An 18,310-nucleotide genomic window follows, 5' to 3' on the forward strand; every position below is an offset into this window, starting at 1 on the left:
CGGGTTACATGTCTAATCCGTAATTGATCTATATTTAGATCATGCCTATAAATACTATAACATGTTTCAACCGGATGTGTGCTCTGGAACATTCTATAATCTTGAGCAAAATAAAAAAAACCTAGAACACGATAAATATATGTGTTTAATATTCAAAAACTAGACGCTAGTGTTGTTCTGGAGCCTTCTTCAAAAAGGATGGGGGATGAACCGGCAATATACTTAATTGTATGCGACCTGTTCGGACTTGTCCTTTTATGTTAAAACGCTATATATGTCCGCCATATTTGTGTTACCGATATCTCATTTCTCTTATTGTATGATCAATATTTGGACATCAATTCACCACTAAGTGAAGACATTTTATAATTTAGATATATTCTGATCATAATAACACCATGCCCTATGGCCTAATATCATCGTATATCCAAACAAAATCGTGTATGTGTATCTCAACTGTATGCACACCTACACTACAAAGCAATAAATATCTGTGTTTTCTCAACCGGTAAGACACTTTGTATACATACTTCGTTTTTAGTAACCATGGATCTTAAATTATGTCGGCGTTTTGCTTGTAAACGCTTCAGTGATATAACTATGCATTAGTGGGAAAATATCGCGATGCCCGATTGTGAGTTTAATACAATTGTTGTTCTATTTTCTGACGTTCTTATGCTAATTAGTCCAATTGTAATTACCTAAATTGTGAATATTTACATGCTAAAAATAGCACACCCGCCGATTCACATCATGCGTAACGTAGCTTGTAGCACCCACTACACCCGCTGTTACCTGAGGAAATCTATATTTTTATCATGTCATATGATAGTGTCGATATAATCAAGCACTACTCTAAATATAATCCAGTAAAGCGATGTCTTAAGGTAAATGACAAATTGACTTTGCAATATTTATTTCATTTTTTATAATTGTTAATAGGGTGTATATCTCAATTGTTATGGTAACTTTACCAGGATTGTTATAATTATTTTATATTTAACAAGTGTTGTATCATTAGATGAAGAAAAAGAAAGAAAACAAATCAATGATTACTCATTTTCTCTATTTGTGTATATCTGTTATTCTTCGCGATATAAAGTTTACATGCATCAATATGAGACTGTCAAGACAAATCCAATTACCGTTTGGACGTAATTGCTAAATGTTTGTTCCTGGTGCCTGTGGCACACAATTCACTTTAATATTAGACATGTTAAACTGATAGTCTAAAGACATGTCGTCAGAGACTAACATTTCATGCTCAGGGTTCATTTGTATCCACTTCTAATTGATAATTGACATGCATCTATTTCATTACTAGATAATTGACAGCTAGTCATTGTAAAAAAATACGTTTATTTCCAGTTGTTTAAGTGTCTGTATATTCAATAAATCAGATTAATATTGTAATATAATTATTGAATATAAGGAAAAGGGTGACAATTTAGAATAACAGCGACATTTTGTCTAGGTTCTTTAATTTTAAATTGAAACTGATGATTCCTGGCATATCTATGAAGACATACATTGTACTACATTGGTTGGATTATTTTCAGCGTATGTATCTTTGAGCATTGCTTGTTTTCTATCATAAGGATGAACAAAAAAATATTGTCAAATTTAACTAACACGCAAAGTGTTCACTGTATACTATTTAAACTAGTTATATATACGAAAATAATTGTCTTCGTCTTTACCTGTAAAGTTTGTGATAACCACCACATCACCCCTATCTCATATTTAAAGAAAACGAATGCAATTTAAACATTTGTTAATTCAATCTGTTTTGTTGTAAAACTATAGGTTTACTACAGTCACACTAACACATTGCTGATAGGTAAAGACACTGATTCCTCCAGCGTTTACACCAGCACTTACATGTTTGAAGTAAAGTTTGTATAGATGTATGCACGGTGTTTATTCTATCGTCAAGATATAAGCATACATTTCAAGTGTCCAGCACACATCTACTTTTCTTTGTATTTCATTTAGCACAGTTGAAAGACACGGATATAGTTGCTCTCGTTTGTAGTACTGTTATTAGTGACCACAAATGTATTACCACGAACAGCTATTGCACATGGCTTGACCATTCCATCTGATGACGTCAGCAGTTCCCTGACGTGTGTCCCGTCCATAGAGATCTGAACGACGTTGTGGGAATCAAACCCACACACGTAGATGTTACCCTCCATGTCCACGTCTATTCCCATAGCTCCCTTCACGACTCCAACATTTAACACATCCGTACGACGTTTGTCAGCCGACAGTCTAGATACCGTGACGTCTCCCTGTGTGATGTTATTGACACTGACAAGTGTGTCTCTTCTTTTGATATCATGAGTGAGGGACCGGCATGTGTTGCTATATTTGTATACCAACCCGGCTGCTCCGTCCTGTCTCAAACTGTATACTTCTCCTCCACCCGTACCAACGACCAACTTCCCGTCTATATGTGCTATACCATAACAGTTTTTATCATTTAACACCTTGATTGTAGATGTCAGGGAGAGTTTTGAGGCCTTGACCTTTATGAGGTTAACACATCCAGGACTGCTGAGAGCAACCGCTACCGTGTTGTTGTTTACCAGACACATATCCCAGGGATTTCCCCGAACATTCAACTCGTCCAGGTACTGTCCTTTGTCTGTAAATAACTTCAACTTTTTGTTGTAGAAATCACTTACTATTATCTGTGCACTCGGTACATACACAACACCACGGACATAGCTATTCTGTTTATCTGACAGGGACTTGATGCTAAATTTTCCGATTTCTTTCACACGTCGTTCTGACATTGAATTTACTAAATCGCTATGGCTCTCAGGGATGCATCGTGGTTGTTTCCCGACGACGATCTTTCCCATCGCGTTACCACTAATGATATCATGTCTGGGAACAATTTGATGCTCGATGCTGACGGATGTGAATGATTTACTCAACTCAGTGACCAGGGTCCTACACGACTCCACTTCTGCCTGTCCTCTCTGATACAACACTATCATCTCAACGTTGTCGTTTTCATCTACGGCTTTAATGGACGATTTCAGGGTATTTTTCATTCCGTTCATCAGACGTTCGCACTGCCGTGATGATGCCTCCATGTCTCTTTTCTCATCTTTGAACAAGGTAATTAACTCGTCGGTGATGTCTTTCTGAAGCTTGTCTAGTCGTATGTCGACCTTTTGACGCAGGTCGGAGATGCTCTGCAGTGCGATTTCCTGTTTCTGTATCATGGTTTGGAGCTGTTCATCAAAGTCCTTCACTAATGAGCTCATACTCTCTGTTCCTTTCTTCAACGCCGCCTTCATGTCTTCTAGCTGCGATCCTGCTTTTACCTTCTGACAATATTCCGTCACCTTTGGTACTTTTACACAACTCCAATGGTCTTCGATCACGCATTCGTTGCAGCACAGAATTTGGTGATCCTCACAATACCGAACCATTTGTTCGCCGTGTTGATAACACCGAGGGGCAGACGTTTCTTTTTTTTGTCGTTTGCTGTGGTTTCCGGTGACATTAAGTATATCACAATCATTATGTATGATATCGTGAAGGTGAACCTTACAAGTGTCACAAAAGTTCTCGTCCATCGTCTTGCACCAAAAACTGGCTGGGTTGTTCATGTTACCTTTTGTCTGGCAGGGTTTGCAGTACAATGGTTCAGACGAACGTTCCTTTAGCTGGATAAGTTCGTTTATCACAGTATTAGTCGGAAAATGTTTTGCCCATTTATCCTTGGTTTCTGTCTGATTAACCGGATGGGTTATCCTCCTACAAACTGGACAAGAAAATGATGTTGCCGACGCCATCTGCCCGGACATCTCCTTGGTGATACAAGTTCCTAGACAATCCTGACAGAAGGAGTGAAGGCAGGGTAAGGACTTGGGTTGTTGAAGTCGCTCTAGGCAGATTGGACATTCCAGTAAGTGTAAGTCCAGTTCCGGAGGGAGACCGCCTTCAGCCATTGTACGGGTCAGAATGAGTCAACACAGACCTGAAATATAAAATGGCAGTAGTTATAATTTAATACCAATAAGAAAGACAGCTACAGAAGCCGATAAGTAACACGTGGACTATTATTTACGTGATTATGTAATAAATACCGATGCAATTTAGTCATCATTAATATTGTCCAAGTAATTTAATTTAGGTTAAGTTATGTTTCCCTCTTTCATCTCATAGTTAATTCTGATTTTAAAAAACTATCTATGGAAGACATTGTGTCTAATATGATATATGGTGCGCAAAGGCTAGCGTTTCTATAGTACAAGTGGTACCATTTGTTTTAGTTTTTGAAAGCTTCCAGTCGGTTTTTGATAAATAATTGTAATGTTGAATACATTAGTCTGTATTATAATCACCTCAAATTTAAACAAATATGTTGAAACCTATGTCCTGAAATGACCTTAAGTGTTGATAGGACATTTTACCCTGAACAACCAACCATTGTTGAGAACTGATACTATACTAGGGTTGAAGTCCTTAAACGTAGCAGGGGAGGTAACTCTTATTTATTCATGTCGCCAAAATACTGCATACATGGATGCACATGAGAGCTTTCGTTTGATACGCATATAATAATATGCGTACGTTCCTACATTCGTACGTTCTTACATGTAACGATATTTACTAGCTATTTGCTAACAGTACAAACAATATATGCTAAAAAATAATTAATAAGTGTCGGTATGTATATGTCTAACACAGCAAAAGTGTGTCTGCATTGTAGTACAGGTAAAATTGTATTATACACAGATAACATAGATTGTTTGTAAAATAAACACCACAGGCTAGGGTACAATATCACATTTGTCCATTACACTCACCCAGTGAACAATTATTTACACGGAAGACACAAACTCCTCTCCCAACAGCAACCGTGTTTTTTGTCACACCTCGAATCCGTCTCTCACCTAACGTGGGGTACATGTCTTATCCGTAATTCATCTATTTTTAAATCATGCCTATAAATACTAAAACAGGTTTCAACCGGATGTGTTGCTCAGGAACATTCAATAATCTTGAGCAAAATAAGAAAAAGTAGAAGACGATAGATATATGTATTTCATATCCATAGACCAGTTCCTACTTGATTACAATGGCCCAGCAAGTCGAGACATGTTCAGGCGTGTGTTGGGCATTATCGTCAGCCATATTGAAAACCTATCTATTACGCATGTACTCAATCTATGTCTGTGCATAAAATTAATGATACAAAACATGTATTATATCAAATAAAGGTTACCTTGTTCAAGCAAAATGTCTGCGGAATTAATCCATGACACATGTAGTTTTAAACCCACTAAATTTACCATAGAACATGTATATAATCTATTATAGGTCATGACAGTATATTTACACATGTGTGCATACGGTACTGTATGCACACACCAGTAAAGACCTACCAGCCCCTTCAGCTTGAACAGTTACATAATTAGACGCCAGTGTTGTTTTGGAACTTTCTTTAAAAACAATGGGGTGAGGGGGGAGACGAAAAGACAATAAACTTAATTGTATGCGACCTGTCTGGACTTGTCCTTTCATGTTCAAACATTATGTATGTCCGACATAATTGTGTTATCGATATCTCATTATTCTTACTGTATGATCCATATTTGATATCAATTCACCACTAAGTGAAGAAATATTATAATTTAAATATTCTTATCATAATAGCACCATGCCCTATGGTCTAAAATCGTATATGTGTATCTCAATTGTATGCACACCTACACTACGAAGCAATAAATACCTGTGTGCTTTCAACCGGTAAGACACTGTGTATACATGCTTCGTTTTTATTAGCCATGTATCATAAATTCTGTCGGAGTTTTGCTTGTAATTGCATCAGTGATATCACTATGCATTTGTGTGAAAATGTTATGATGCCCGATTGTAAGTTTGATACAATGGTTGTTCTATTTTCTTGAGTTCTTGTGATAATTAGTGCTCTTGTAATAAACTAAAATATGAATTTTGACATGCTAAAAATAACACCAACGCCAATTCACAGCATGCGTAACATATCCCCTAGCACCCAGGACACCCGCTGTCACCTTGTATCATTGTGAAATTACTGTATTTTTATCAGGTCATCTGATAGTGTATATCTAATCAAGCACTACTCTAAATATAATTCAGTAATGCGATGCTCTTTAGGTAAATGATCAGTTGATTTGCAATATTTGTTTATTTTTCATAATTGTCATTAGGGTGCATATTTCAATTATTATGGTAACTTTATCGGGATTGTTATAATTGTTTTATATTTAACAAGTGTTGTATCATGAGATGAAGAAAAAGAAATAAAACAAATCAATGATTACTCCTTTTCTGTGATTGTGTATATCTGCTATTCTTCACGAAATAAAGATAACATGAATCAATATGGGATTGTAAAAAGTCAAATAAAAATGAGCCGTCTGGCCGTAATTGCTGACTGTTTGTTCCTGGTGCCTGTGGTACATAATTCACATTGATATTAGACATGTAAAACTGATAGTCTAAAGACATGTCGTCAGAGACTAACATTTAATGTTCAGGGTTCATTCCTATCCACTACTTATTGACAATTGACATATATCGATTACATCACTAGATAATTGACAGTTAGTAATTGCAAAAAATACGTTAATTCCCATTTGTTTAGGTGTTTGTATAGTTTATAGATCAGATGAATATTGTTACATAATTATTGAATATGATAAAAAGATGACACTCTAGAATAATAGCGACAGTGTGTATATGTTCTTTTATTTTAGTTGAAACTGATGATTCCTAGCGTATCTGTGAAGACATACTACATTGGTTAGATTATTTTCAGTGTATGCATCTTAGAGCATTTTTTTTTTTTTTTTTTTCGATCATAAGGATAAACAAAAAGTGTGAAAATTGACTAACAAACCAAGTGTTCACTGTATACCATTTACACGAGTTATACATACGGATTTACTTGTCTTCGTCTCTACCTGTATAGTTCGTGACAACCAGCACATCACACCTATCTCATATTTATGATATGGATACAAGAAAACGAATGTAATTTAAACATTTGGTTATTTAATGTGTTTCGTTGTAAAGCTATAGATTTACTACACTCACACTAAAACATTGCTGATAGGTAGAGAAACTGATTCCTCCAGCGTTTATACCAGCACTTATATGTTTAAAGTAAAGTTTGTATAGATATATGCACGGTGTTTATTCTATCGTCAAGATATAAGCATACATTTCAAGTGTCCAGCACACATCTACTTTTCTTTGTATTTCATTTAGCACAGTTGAAAGACACGGATATAGTTGCTCTCGTTTGTAGTACTGTTATTAGTGACCACAAATGTGTTACCACGAACAGCTATTGCACATGGCTTGACCATTCCATCTGATGACGTCAGCAGTTCCCTGACGTGTGTCCCGTCCATAGAGATCTGAACGACGTTGTGGGAATCAAACCCACACACGTAGATGTTACCCTCCATGTCCACGTCTATCCCCATAGCTCCTTTCACGACTCCAACATGTAACACATCCGTACGACGTGTGTCAGCCGACAGTCGAGATACCCCGACGTTTCCCTGTGTGATGTTATTGACACTGACAAGTGTGTCTCTTCTTTTGATATCATGAGTGAGGGACCGGCATGTGTTGCTATATTTGTATACCAACCCGGCTGCTCCGTCCTGTCTCAAACTGTATACTTCTCCTCCACCCGTACCAACGACCAACTTCCCGTCTTTATGTGCTATACCATAACAGTTTTTATCATTTAACACCTTGATTGTAGATGTCAGGGAGAGTTTTGAGGCCTTGACTTCTATGAGGTTAACACATCCAGGACTGCTGAGAGCAACCGCTACAGTGTTGTTGTTTACCAGACACATATCCCAGGGATTTCCCCGAACATTCAACTCGTCCAGGTACTGTCCTTTGTCTGTAAATAACTTCAACTTTTTGTTGTAGAAATCACTTACTATTATCTGTGCACTCGGCACATACACAACACCACGGGCATAGCTATTCTGTTTATCTGACAGGGACTTGGTGCTAAATTTTCCGATTTCTTTCACACGTCGTTCTGACATGGATTTTACTAAATCGCTATGGCTCTCAGGGATGCATCGTGGTTGTTTCCCGACGACGATCTTTCCCATCGCGTTACCCCTAATGATATCATGTCTGGGAACAATTTGATGTTCGATGCTGACGGATGTGAATGATTTACTCAACTCAGTGACCAGGGTCCTACACGACTCCACTTCTGCCTGTCCTCTCTGATACAACACTATCATCTCAATGTTGTCGTTTTCCTCTACGGATTTAATGGACGATTTCAGGGTATTTTTCATTCCGTTCATCAGACGTTCGCACTGCCGTGATGATGCCTCCATGTCTCTTTTCTCTTTTTTGAACAATGTAATCAACTCGTCGGTGATGTCCTTCTGGAGTTTGTCAAGTCGTTTATCGACCTTTTCACGCAGGTCTGAGATGCTCTGCAGTGCGATTTCCTCGTTCTGTATCATGATTTGAAGCTGTTCATCAAAGTCCTTCACTAATGAGCTCATACTCTCTGTTCCTTTCTTCAATGCCGCCTGCATGTCTTCTAGCTGCGATCCTGCTTTTACCTTCTGACAATATGCCGTCACCTTTGGTACTTTTACACAACTCCTATGGTCTTCGATCACGCATTCGTTGCAGCACAGAATTTGGTGATCATCACAATACCGAACCATTTGTTCGCCGTGTTGATAACACCGAGGGGCAGACGTTTCTTTTTTTTGTCGTTTGCTGTGGTTTCCGGTGAAATTAAGTATATCACAATCATTATGTATGATATCGTGAAGGTGAAACTTACAAGTGTCACAAAAGTTCTCGTTCATCGTCTTGCACCAAAAACTGGCTGGATTGTTCATGTTACCTTTTGTCTGACAGGGTTTGCAGTACAATGGTTCGGACGAACGTTCCTTTAGCGGAATTAGTTCGTGTATCACAGTATTAGTCGGAAAATGTTTTGCCCATTTATCCTTGGTTTCAGTCTGATTAACCTACAAACTGGACAAGAAAATGATGTTGCTGACGCCATCTGCCCGGACATCTCCTTGGTGATACAAGTTCCTAGGCAATCCTGACAGAAGGAGTGGAGGCAGGGTAAGGACTTGGGTTGGTGAAGTCGCTCAAGGCAGATTGGACATTCCAGTAGCTGTAAGTCAAGTTCCGCAGGGAGACCGCCTTCAGCCATTGTGAGGATCAGAAAGAGTCAGCACAAACCTGAAATTGAAAATGACTGTGATTATAATGCAATACCAATAAGATAGGCAGCTTTAGAGAAACAGAGGCCAATTCATAACACATGGAATAGTATATACATGATTATCTAATCAATTCCGATGCAATTTAATCAGACTGAAATATTGTCCTCATAGGTTTATTGAGGTTTAGTCATATATATGGTGCCTAATGGCTAGAGTTTCTATAGTACAAATGGTACCACTTTAAGGTTTTGACAAATAATTTTAGTTTTGCCTTTATGAAGATTAATCACATAGTAGTGTTTCCCGTATCACCGACATACAGCACATTTTCCATTTTTTGTAGTGTATAATTCATTTAGCGGTATTGCTTATATTTCATATCGATCACCTATAATAATTTGATTTTGCCTATCTCCACCATAACATTTGTTTTGGTATATATCGTATATACCTAAAAAGAAAAACAACTGATGACGGAACTACCTTTTACACTTCAGAATGCAAAATTGCAACGCAGCTGTTTTTTTTGGCGCAATTGTACAGTTTACGTAAAATATAAATAAATCCTTAACTGTGCAATTACAACGTGTTTGTTTATTTTTTTTAAATTAAATTATAAAGAATGCCCAATATTTTGTTTTGATATATGCGGTATATACCGAAACAAAATTGTGCATAAACCGGTTCGCGAATTTATGCAAAGTGCACAACTTTTTTTCGGTATATACCGTATATTCCAAAACAAAATCTTGGTAATTCCTTAAATAACATCCTGTTTGAGTATTTATTTCTGTGTAAAAGCAAACCGTTTCATTTTCATTAAATAGTGATAACATCATTTAATCAAAGCCATATATTTGTTATCTTACACATAATTTTGTGTCCAATCACTTCAAATTTAAAGAAACATTTTGAGAACTTTGTCCTTAAATGACGCTAGGTGTTGATAGGACATTGAACCCTGTACATTAAACATTATTTTTTTGACAAATTCTGCATACATGGATGTACATGAGAGTTTTCGTTTGATACTCGTATATACGTACGTACTAAAATGTAACCATGTTTACTAGCTTTTTGCTATCAATATAAACAGTTCATGTTACAAATGCTTCTAACATATTAAAGGTGTGTCTGCATTGCAGTACAGGTAAACGTGTATAAGAAATAGATTATCATAGATTGTGTGTAAAATAAACATCACATGCTTAGGTCGATGTCGCATTTGTCCATAACACTCACTCAGGAAACAACTATTTACACGGAAGACACAAAGTCCTCTCCCACCAGCAACCGGGTATTTGCTTACACCTCGATTCCGTCTCTCACCTTACGTGCGGTACATGTATTATCCGTAATTGATCTATTTTTAAATCATGCCTATAAATACTAAAACAGGTTACAACCGGATGTGTTGCTCTGGAACATTCTATAATCTTGAGCAAAATAAAAAAGGCCTAGAAGACGATAAATATATGTATTAAACATTCAAAACCAGTTCCAACTTGATTACAACGGCCCGGCAAGTCGAGACATGTTCAGACGTGTGCTGGACATTTTCGTCAGCCATATTGAAAACCTACTTACTAAACATGTACTCAATATACCATTGACAGGCATTTATGATACGAAACATATATTATATAAAATAAAGGTTACCTTATTCAAGTACAATGTATGCGGTATTAATCCATGACACATGCAGTTTTAAACCCACTTAATTTACCTTAGAAGATGTATATACTCGAACATAGTTCATGACAGTATATATACACATGTGTTAATGTGTTTACTGAAGCGATAATAAGGTACTCTATGCACATACAAGTAAGGACATACCGGCCCCTTCACATTTAGCAGTTAAAAGTTAAATAATTAAATGCTAGTGTTGTTCTGGAACCTTCTTTTCAAAAAGTAGGGGGGGGGGGGGGGAGAGAGAACAGTGAAGTATATATTATAATATAACTATACTGATCATCATATCACCATGCCTTCGTACGATACGAATCCATACATACCATGCTTACTCAACCGGGGTTTTGCTTGTAATCGCATCAGTGATATAACTATGCACTTTTGAGAATATAGTGATACCCGATAATAAGTTTGATACATTTGTTGTTTAATGTTCTTGAAAATGTACTTGAAGTTAATAAGTACTCTTGTAATTAACTTAAATGGGGTGAATGTTGACATACTAAAAATAACACACACACCAATTCACAGCATATGTCACCCATTACACTGTGTGTGTGTGTACGCGAGTCCATAGAGGTGTATGCATATATAAGGTAAAACAGGGAGCGTGACATCCGTGTCTTACCAACACATCTCATTGAAAAAAACTATGTCATTGTTAAACTGGATAACATAATTGATGCAAGGTATCTGGTTTCCGTGACCTGACAACATTATTCAGCAGTTTCAAGCCCTTTAGTCATGTGCCTCTTTTGTGGATAATATTTTCAATATATTTGTCTATCAATGGTACATATATAATAACAACTCAAGCATTTTGTTGACAGGATGAAGAATACACAGAGGAAGTCTATGGAACTACAACTGTTCATAAAGAAGGGGAAATGGGCTTGTCCTACCCGTGATAAAGTATTAGACCACCGGAACACTCTGCAGAGACACGTCGCCAAACATGGAGTAAGACAATGGAAATACAACGTATGCTACAAAGAGTTCACAAGAAAGGATAAAATAACCAGATACATCAAATCCCAAGGTAAACCAACACACACCTATTGTAGGAAATTGTTTGGACGGGCCGACAAGTATCAACAGCACGTTAAGACCCATAACGTGAGTTAGACGATTGGTGATAAAGCAAGCCACGAGAAGATCATTAGATGTTTCTAATGGCGGTCAAACAAAAGTAACAACTGAAGAAAGTGTACCAAAACTAAATGAAGAAAATAACACAAACTATGGATGAACAACCATTATTTTTTCAAATGCGACCAAGCAAAAAGCAAATACAATACGAATTGTTGCTTCCGTAGACGACTAAAACGGAGAAAACTATAACTGGGTCAACTTTGACAGATAATTTTGAATCTGGAGAATGTGGTTCTTTCAAAGTCATGATCATGTCCATGCAGGGAGTTGTAAAAGTTGATACCATGTTCCTTTTGAAACATAAATATGACGACATCAAAAATGAATTAGACAATCTCTCCTCCAAGGGGTTGTCAAATGTTATCACTCTATTCAGGTTCAGTTTTCGAAACCCAAAAGGGAGATCGTGGAGCGCGTCATACTGCACTATAGAGAAAATGCCAGATTAGTCTCAATCCCGAAAACCTGGACAACGGCATGAACGAGTCCATCAAAAAGATATATCCCTCTTTCCTATAATATCAGAGACAGGGAAGTAACTGGAATCTCGACAAGGTTCTCAAAACTCAAATACATATAGTCCGTTACCAACCCATGCAGGCCTCTAGTTACATCTCTTCCGATTGAGTTGAGAACTAAACAAGCCATCGTCAGTGTCTAAACTAACGACAAGAAATGTGTGATGTGGTCGGTGTTGGCTGTATACATCCGGCCAAAAATCATCCCGAGCGCGTCAGTAAATAAAAAAATCAAGAGATCGAGCTCAATTTCACAGGAATCTCATTTTCTGTGTTCATGGCCGACATACCCAAGTTTTAGACAGAAAAAAACCATATCCGTCTAAGACATGGGGTATGAAAATTGTTTCCAATGCACGTCACTAAACAGCGGTTTGATAGGCACGTCGACTTGCTCATAATAGCCAACCGAAAAAGTCGCCTTACTATTGGATGAAAAACGCGGATCGGTACATAGAGAGTCGAACTTCCTAAATAGAATGACATATGGTTATTCTACAAAGACTTCAGGAAACAAATAAATGCGCCATATATCATCTATGCCGATTTCGAATCGTTTCAAGTACCAATATCCGGATGTTGTAAAGACCCGAATGTAAAATACACAAATAAACGACGCAGCACGTGCATTCCTGTAGTATTTCACAATTTGACGATTCACACCTTATCATACAGTCCATAGAGAAAAAGTCCAAAACAAAGGGAACATTTGCGTACCAAACATTATGGAGAAATATATATATATCTCCTTCTCATTTGGGTGTATGGATATTGTCGATATCTTGCTCCAAACCTCTTTTGATAAACTGATGATTAATCTGGTTAAAGAAGAAAGTGTAAAGTCTAAGCATATGGCCCTACATTTCGGCAAAGACCATCTCGATTTGTTGTTGCAGAAACAAGTATACCCATGCGATTATTTTGACGGACCTCATAGGTCTCATGAAACATACCTTCCACCACAACAATTGTTCCATAGTAGTTTGTCTGGAGAAAGCATCACACAAGAGGCATACGACCACGATCAGTCTGTCTGGAACAGTTTTCAGATAATGAATTTCGGCAAATATTCTTACTTCTGCGTTCTATCAGATACATTGGGCTTAGCTGACGTCTTTCTCAATCCGTACGGTCTCGATTCAGCTCACGTTTACAAGTCTCCGGGCATAGTATGATGATAACCAATCAACATGCCGAGGCCAGCAACATGTATATCCCCGGGTACGACCCTAGCAAGGATAATGAGTGCATCACATATTTAGATGCAAATAATCTGTATGGCTTGGTTATGTCACAATCCATACCGACTCACGACTTTTGTTGGCTAAACGATATCGAAAGAAAAACAATTGACGTTGCGAAAGGTTCGGACGATTCGCCCGAGACGTTTTAGTCCCATATAGACTTCAACAAGGAGAGTAGAAAGATAACATAAAACTAGTTCGAAAAGGATTTCTACAAGTTGATGAACAACAGCGTCTTTGAAGAGACCATGGGGAACCTGATAAAGCCAGTGGGCGTAAAACTAGTAAATAGTGTAAAGCGAGCTCAGAAACTCAAACTGCAAACCATGATTCCGCACCTTTAATATATTATCAGACGACATCATGGCCATGCACACTTGATTATACTTGAATCGACCTATCTACGTAGTCTTTGTCATCCTAGACATCTTGAAAACCTTGATGTATGATTTCCACTACAACTACGTCAAGGGAAAGTATGGAGAAAAAGCAACTCTTCTGTTCACTGACACCGATATTTTGACAGAAGACGTCTACGAGGACATGCTACAGGACCACCACCTAATAATATGACAAAAACATCATACATACAGTGTTGCTAAACAGAAAGTCTTGGGAAAGATGAAAGACGAAACATTTGGAAACGCGGTCCATGTCTTCATAAAATTAAAAATTAAAATGTATGCCTACGTCTACGACATAACATCTACGAAAGAGATAGACGGGGAGGTACACGAAATCACAACACACGTCGAGACTAAAAGAGCCAAAAGCATCAAGATAAACGTCAGTAAGAAACATGCTCGGTTCGTAGAATACAAGCAGTGTTCCTTTGACCGGAAAGTACACAAATCAAACATGACGCAGATCCAGATTTACAACCACAATGTGGGCAACGTCAACATTTACAAAATTTGGCTGTCACCCTTCGGGATACCGTCGCAGTTAGATCAGGATTTGTACATTAACCCCTGCAATAGAAACCTTGTCATAATTGACGACATCATCATCGAATCCAAGTTATTTGTGGAGGGAAGCCATCATAGTAACTTCGTTTTCGCCATCACATAAAATCTGTATTATAACAAAGATCCTACACAGAGGAGGAATTGCCACTACCTGGTATTGTTCAATAACCCTATCGACAAACAGGAAGTCATGACTCTGGGCAGGCAGATGTACCCAGAAAATGTCCAACATTTAATGAGACACTTCAAAGAAGCTACCAGTCAACTGAACGGATATCTCCTCGTCGATTTGAAGCAGTCGACACCATAATCAGCACGCATGTGCAGTGAAGTATTCAAGAACCAGCCTATAAAAGGTGCGGATATGGGATTGGAAAGTTGTTTCACACCCAGCACTCCGACAGGACATACGCTTTCTACGAATCTGTCAGTGATTGAATAACCAAGAACAAACATAGCCAGAAAACATTCTTTGTAACGTTTTCGACAGGAGGACGTAGTGAAAGAAATGCCTTCATGTGGCGACTGTGGTCTGATGTTTGACAATTGGCTCGATCCGCAGAAGCATTTAACACGATGATATCCGGATAATATTACCCGTAAAAGAAAACTAGACTAGGAAGAAGTCCCAAGTCCGGCAAGGAGACAGAGGTCGGATATTTTCGATGGCCCCGATATCTCAGACACTGAGAAGGATTCAGAAGAGGGGGAATACTTCAACGAGATACGCAAAAGAGCAAAGGCCAACAACACGAAAATGGTGTGAGAAGGTAGAAAGAATATGAGGAGAATGTACACTGAAAGAAAGCCGCTGTAAGTAAGGCTGATAACAAAATGCAAGAAGAAGATATGATGGAGTGTCTCAATTTATATGGGAGAACAGTCAACACTATTTTACAGCTAAGAGATGGTGAAATAGACACAGAAAACATGCAGCATGTGGAGAGGTACATGCGAAGCGATTACAAAACCCTTCCTGTCATACGCATGTTTCTAAGGAAATACAGACACCAGGTGCAAGAACATTTGTATGATGATGATGATGATGATGATGATGATGATGATGATAAACCCGCAGATGAGGACAATGAATTTGAAGAGGAGGACAGTGCCTCCGGTGACGACGTGTGATGTTTTTCCCGACCCGACAATCTGTATAGATTCGTATGAAAGGCCGGGAAATAGTCATCAGCAAATATAGGACAAGGAAATGGTTACAACACATGAAGCATACAGAACGGAACAGTCGTTATTGGGATTGATGACCAATGGTGTGCCGATCTTATGGATATGGTACAAATTTTGAATGACAATGAGGGATATTCCTGTGTTCTTGTGCATGGTCATCTATGTGTTCTCCTAGATCTTGTGGACAATGGTTAAGATAGCGGTGTCTCTTGCCAGCGCCGTTCGTGACATGCATAAGGAGGGGAGACAACCGAGAAGGATTTGTACCGACAAAGGGCAATACTGTTAGGCCAGAGGGGTTCAGGTGATCCTCCGACAGCATGACATCAGACACCTGTTTGTAGAGACCGAGTTCAAAACAGCAGTCACTGAAAGGGTATTGAAAACAATCAATACTCGCATGTATAGGTATTTCACACACAGAAGAAACTATGAATGTTTGGAAGAACTCAAATTGTTTGCCGATAGTAACAACAATACCTACCATAGCACTAACGGCATGGCTCCATCAAAGGTCTTTAAGGCAACGACACCTCTGTCTGGTGGAGAATTTACGAATTTAAGATGTTTGTCTACATACGACGAAGGTTGTGAGAAATTCGTTTAGGTTCATGATTGACAGATTGACACATCTCCGTAACCCATTTAGCCGTGAATACGACGAGATGTGGACGGGTGAAATATCTGCCGTGGCAGAAAGGATATTGCGAAGTGGACTACCCGTATATAGGGTTAAAGACTATGACACATGGTGCGCACAGCTGTGCGATTAAACAATCGTTCGTCCCGTTGTGCGCTTCTTTCCGAACACATGTGAGATTTGGTACAATTGGTTGAACAACATTACGGAAGGAAGAAAATTCGGAACTCTCGTATAGAATAAGAAACACTATATATATATGTATATATATATATAGTTCTCATCAAATTAATTAGGATTATGTTAAATTGTACAATACATGTTACATGTACACAGCATAACAGTGACCGTTATACTGTCAATAATGGGTTTATCTCCCAGGTAACAGAACAGGCAAATAACATTTTGATTATTGACAGGAGTTTTACCTAGCATGTGTCTAACAAAGACAGCTGATATGTGATACCGTATGACAGTTATGAAAACACAACTGGACGTTAAGTATTTGGTATTTGCATTCGGTTTGGTCTATAGCTCCTCTTTATCTGGTTTTCACACTTTCGCAAGTTACGTAAATGCCCCGGGTTGAGAAAACTAAAGTACAGGTACAAAGTGGCTATATTTTCCTGGATACGTGACCATGTCGATATGTTTTATTTTAAATATGTCGATTTGTAATCTATTTGATGCCTCTTATAATGCAAAACGAGAAACTGCCATAAGATAATGTGACGCATACTGTTCAACCCAAATGAAAGCATATGGCATTCACAGACCCGATAGGGAACGCATATGGCATTCACAGACCCGATACAGAGAATTGCTAGAACATGCATACCCCTTAATATACTGTATATAGATATGAACCTGGGCTTGATATGTGTCATCGTATTATCATCTCAGGGTTTTTAATTACACAAATGTATACAAAACAATATCTGAGTCTTGTTAACAAGGACAAGAACCTTGTTAAAACAAGTACATTGTAAATATTTTTGTTTTTATTTGAATACAAATGTTTAACACACACCTGATATACTGACTACAGAAGTCGGTCGTTTTACTGTACGGTACATACACGTTGTACTGACTACTGAGGTCGGTAGTCTTTCTGTATAAACACATTGTACTGAAATTTGAAATGAAATTAACATGCTCGTGTATACAATACTTTGCTCAATTTCTTTATAACATATTCTGTCTGTACGGTGTTTTCACATTGTGCTGACAACACGTACCAAATTTCTACGGAATCAATATATTTTAAAAAACTCGGATTTCATATCTCTCCTATGGATGCAACACAAAATATAGTCCAATTGTTTTACAATTGTATTTATTGTGTTGTAAAGCTATATGTTCGTTGACTTTTTGAGGAACTGATTCCTGTAGTGTTTACCCGAGCTCTTAATTGTATGACGTAGTTCTCTGACGTGTGTCTAGTTCATGGACATATGTTTGACATTCTGTGAATAATGACCACACAGGTAGATGTTACCTTCCCTGTCCACGTCTACTTTCATAGCTCTCCTTGTTATTACTTACTCGGTTTTATCAAACATTTATCTATATATGTGAATGTGTTTTAGTCGTTCTCATGCTATGTCGATAACACCACACGAAAATAAAGATACAATCAGGTGGTGTTTAT

General features: G+C 37.9%; 2 protein-coding genes across 3 annotated transcripts; both read right to left on the reverse strand.

The window, feature by feature from the left end:
- Positions 1–1,048: 1,048 nt before the first annotated feature.
- On the reverse strand, positions 1,049–5,383 carry LOC110441541 (tripartite motif-containing protein 2-like). 2 transcript variants are annotated; one of them, XM_021484718.1, is made up of 2 exons: positions 5,252–5,383; positions 1,049–4,000 (listed from the first exon to the last, which is right to left on the reverse strand). In XM_021484718.1, exon 2 carries the CDS (start codon positions 3,969–3,971, stop codon positions 1,992–1,994), a length of 1,980 nt encoding a protein of 659 aa, XP_021340393.1. In that variant the 5' UTR covers positions 3,972–4,000; positions 5,252–5,383; the 3' UTR covers positions 1,049–1,991. The 2 variants fall into 2 exon arrangements, with proteins under 2 accessions (XP_021340393.1, XP_021340392.1); XM_021484717.1 differs by lacking the exon at positions 5,252–5,383 and adding an exon at positions 4,833–5,173.
- A 954-nt stretch (positions 5,384–6,337) lies between these two features.
- LOC110441542 lies at positions 6,338–8,999 on the reverse strand. Its single transcript, XM_021484719.1, has one exon. It carries the CDS (start codon positions 8,913–8,915, stop codon positions 7,278–7,280), a length of 1,638 nt encoding a protein of 545 aa, XP_021340394.1. The 5' UTR covers positions 8,916–8,999; the 3' UTR covers positions 6,338–7,277.
- Between the last annotated feature and the right edge of the window lie 9,311 nt (positions 9,000–18,310).

This window comes from Mizuhopecten yessoensis, unplaced genomic scaffold (genome assembly GCF_002113885.1).
Source record: "Mizuhopecten yessoensis strain PY_sf001 unplaced genomic scaffold, ASM211388v2 scaffold716019, whole genome shotgun sequence".
Taxonomy (NCBI): Eukaryota; Metazoa; Mollusca; class Bivalvia; order Pectinida; family Pectinidae; genus Mizuhopecten; species Mizuhopecten yessoensis.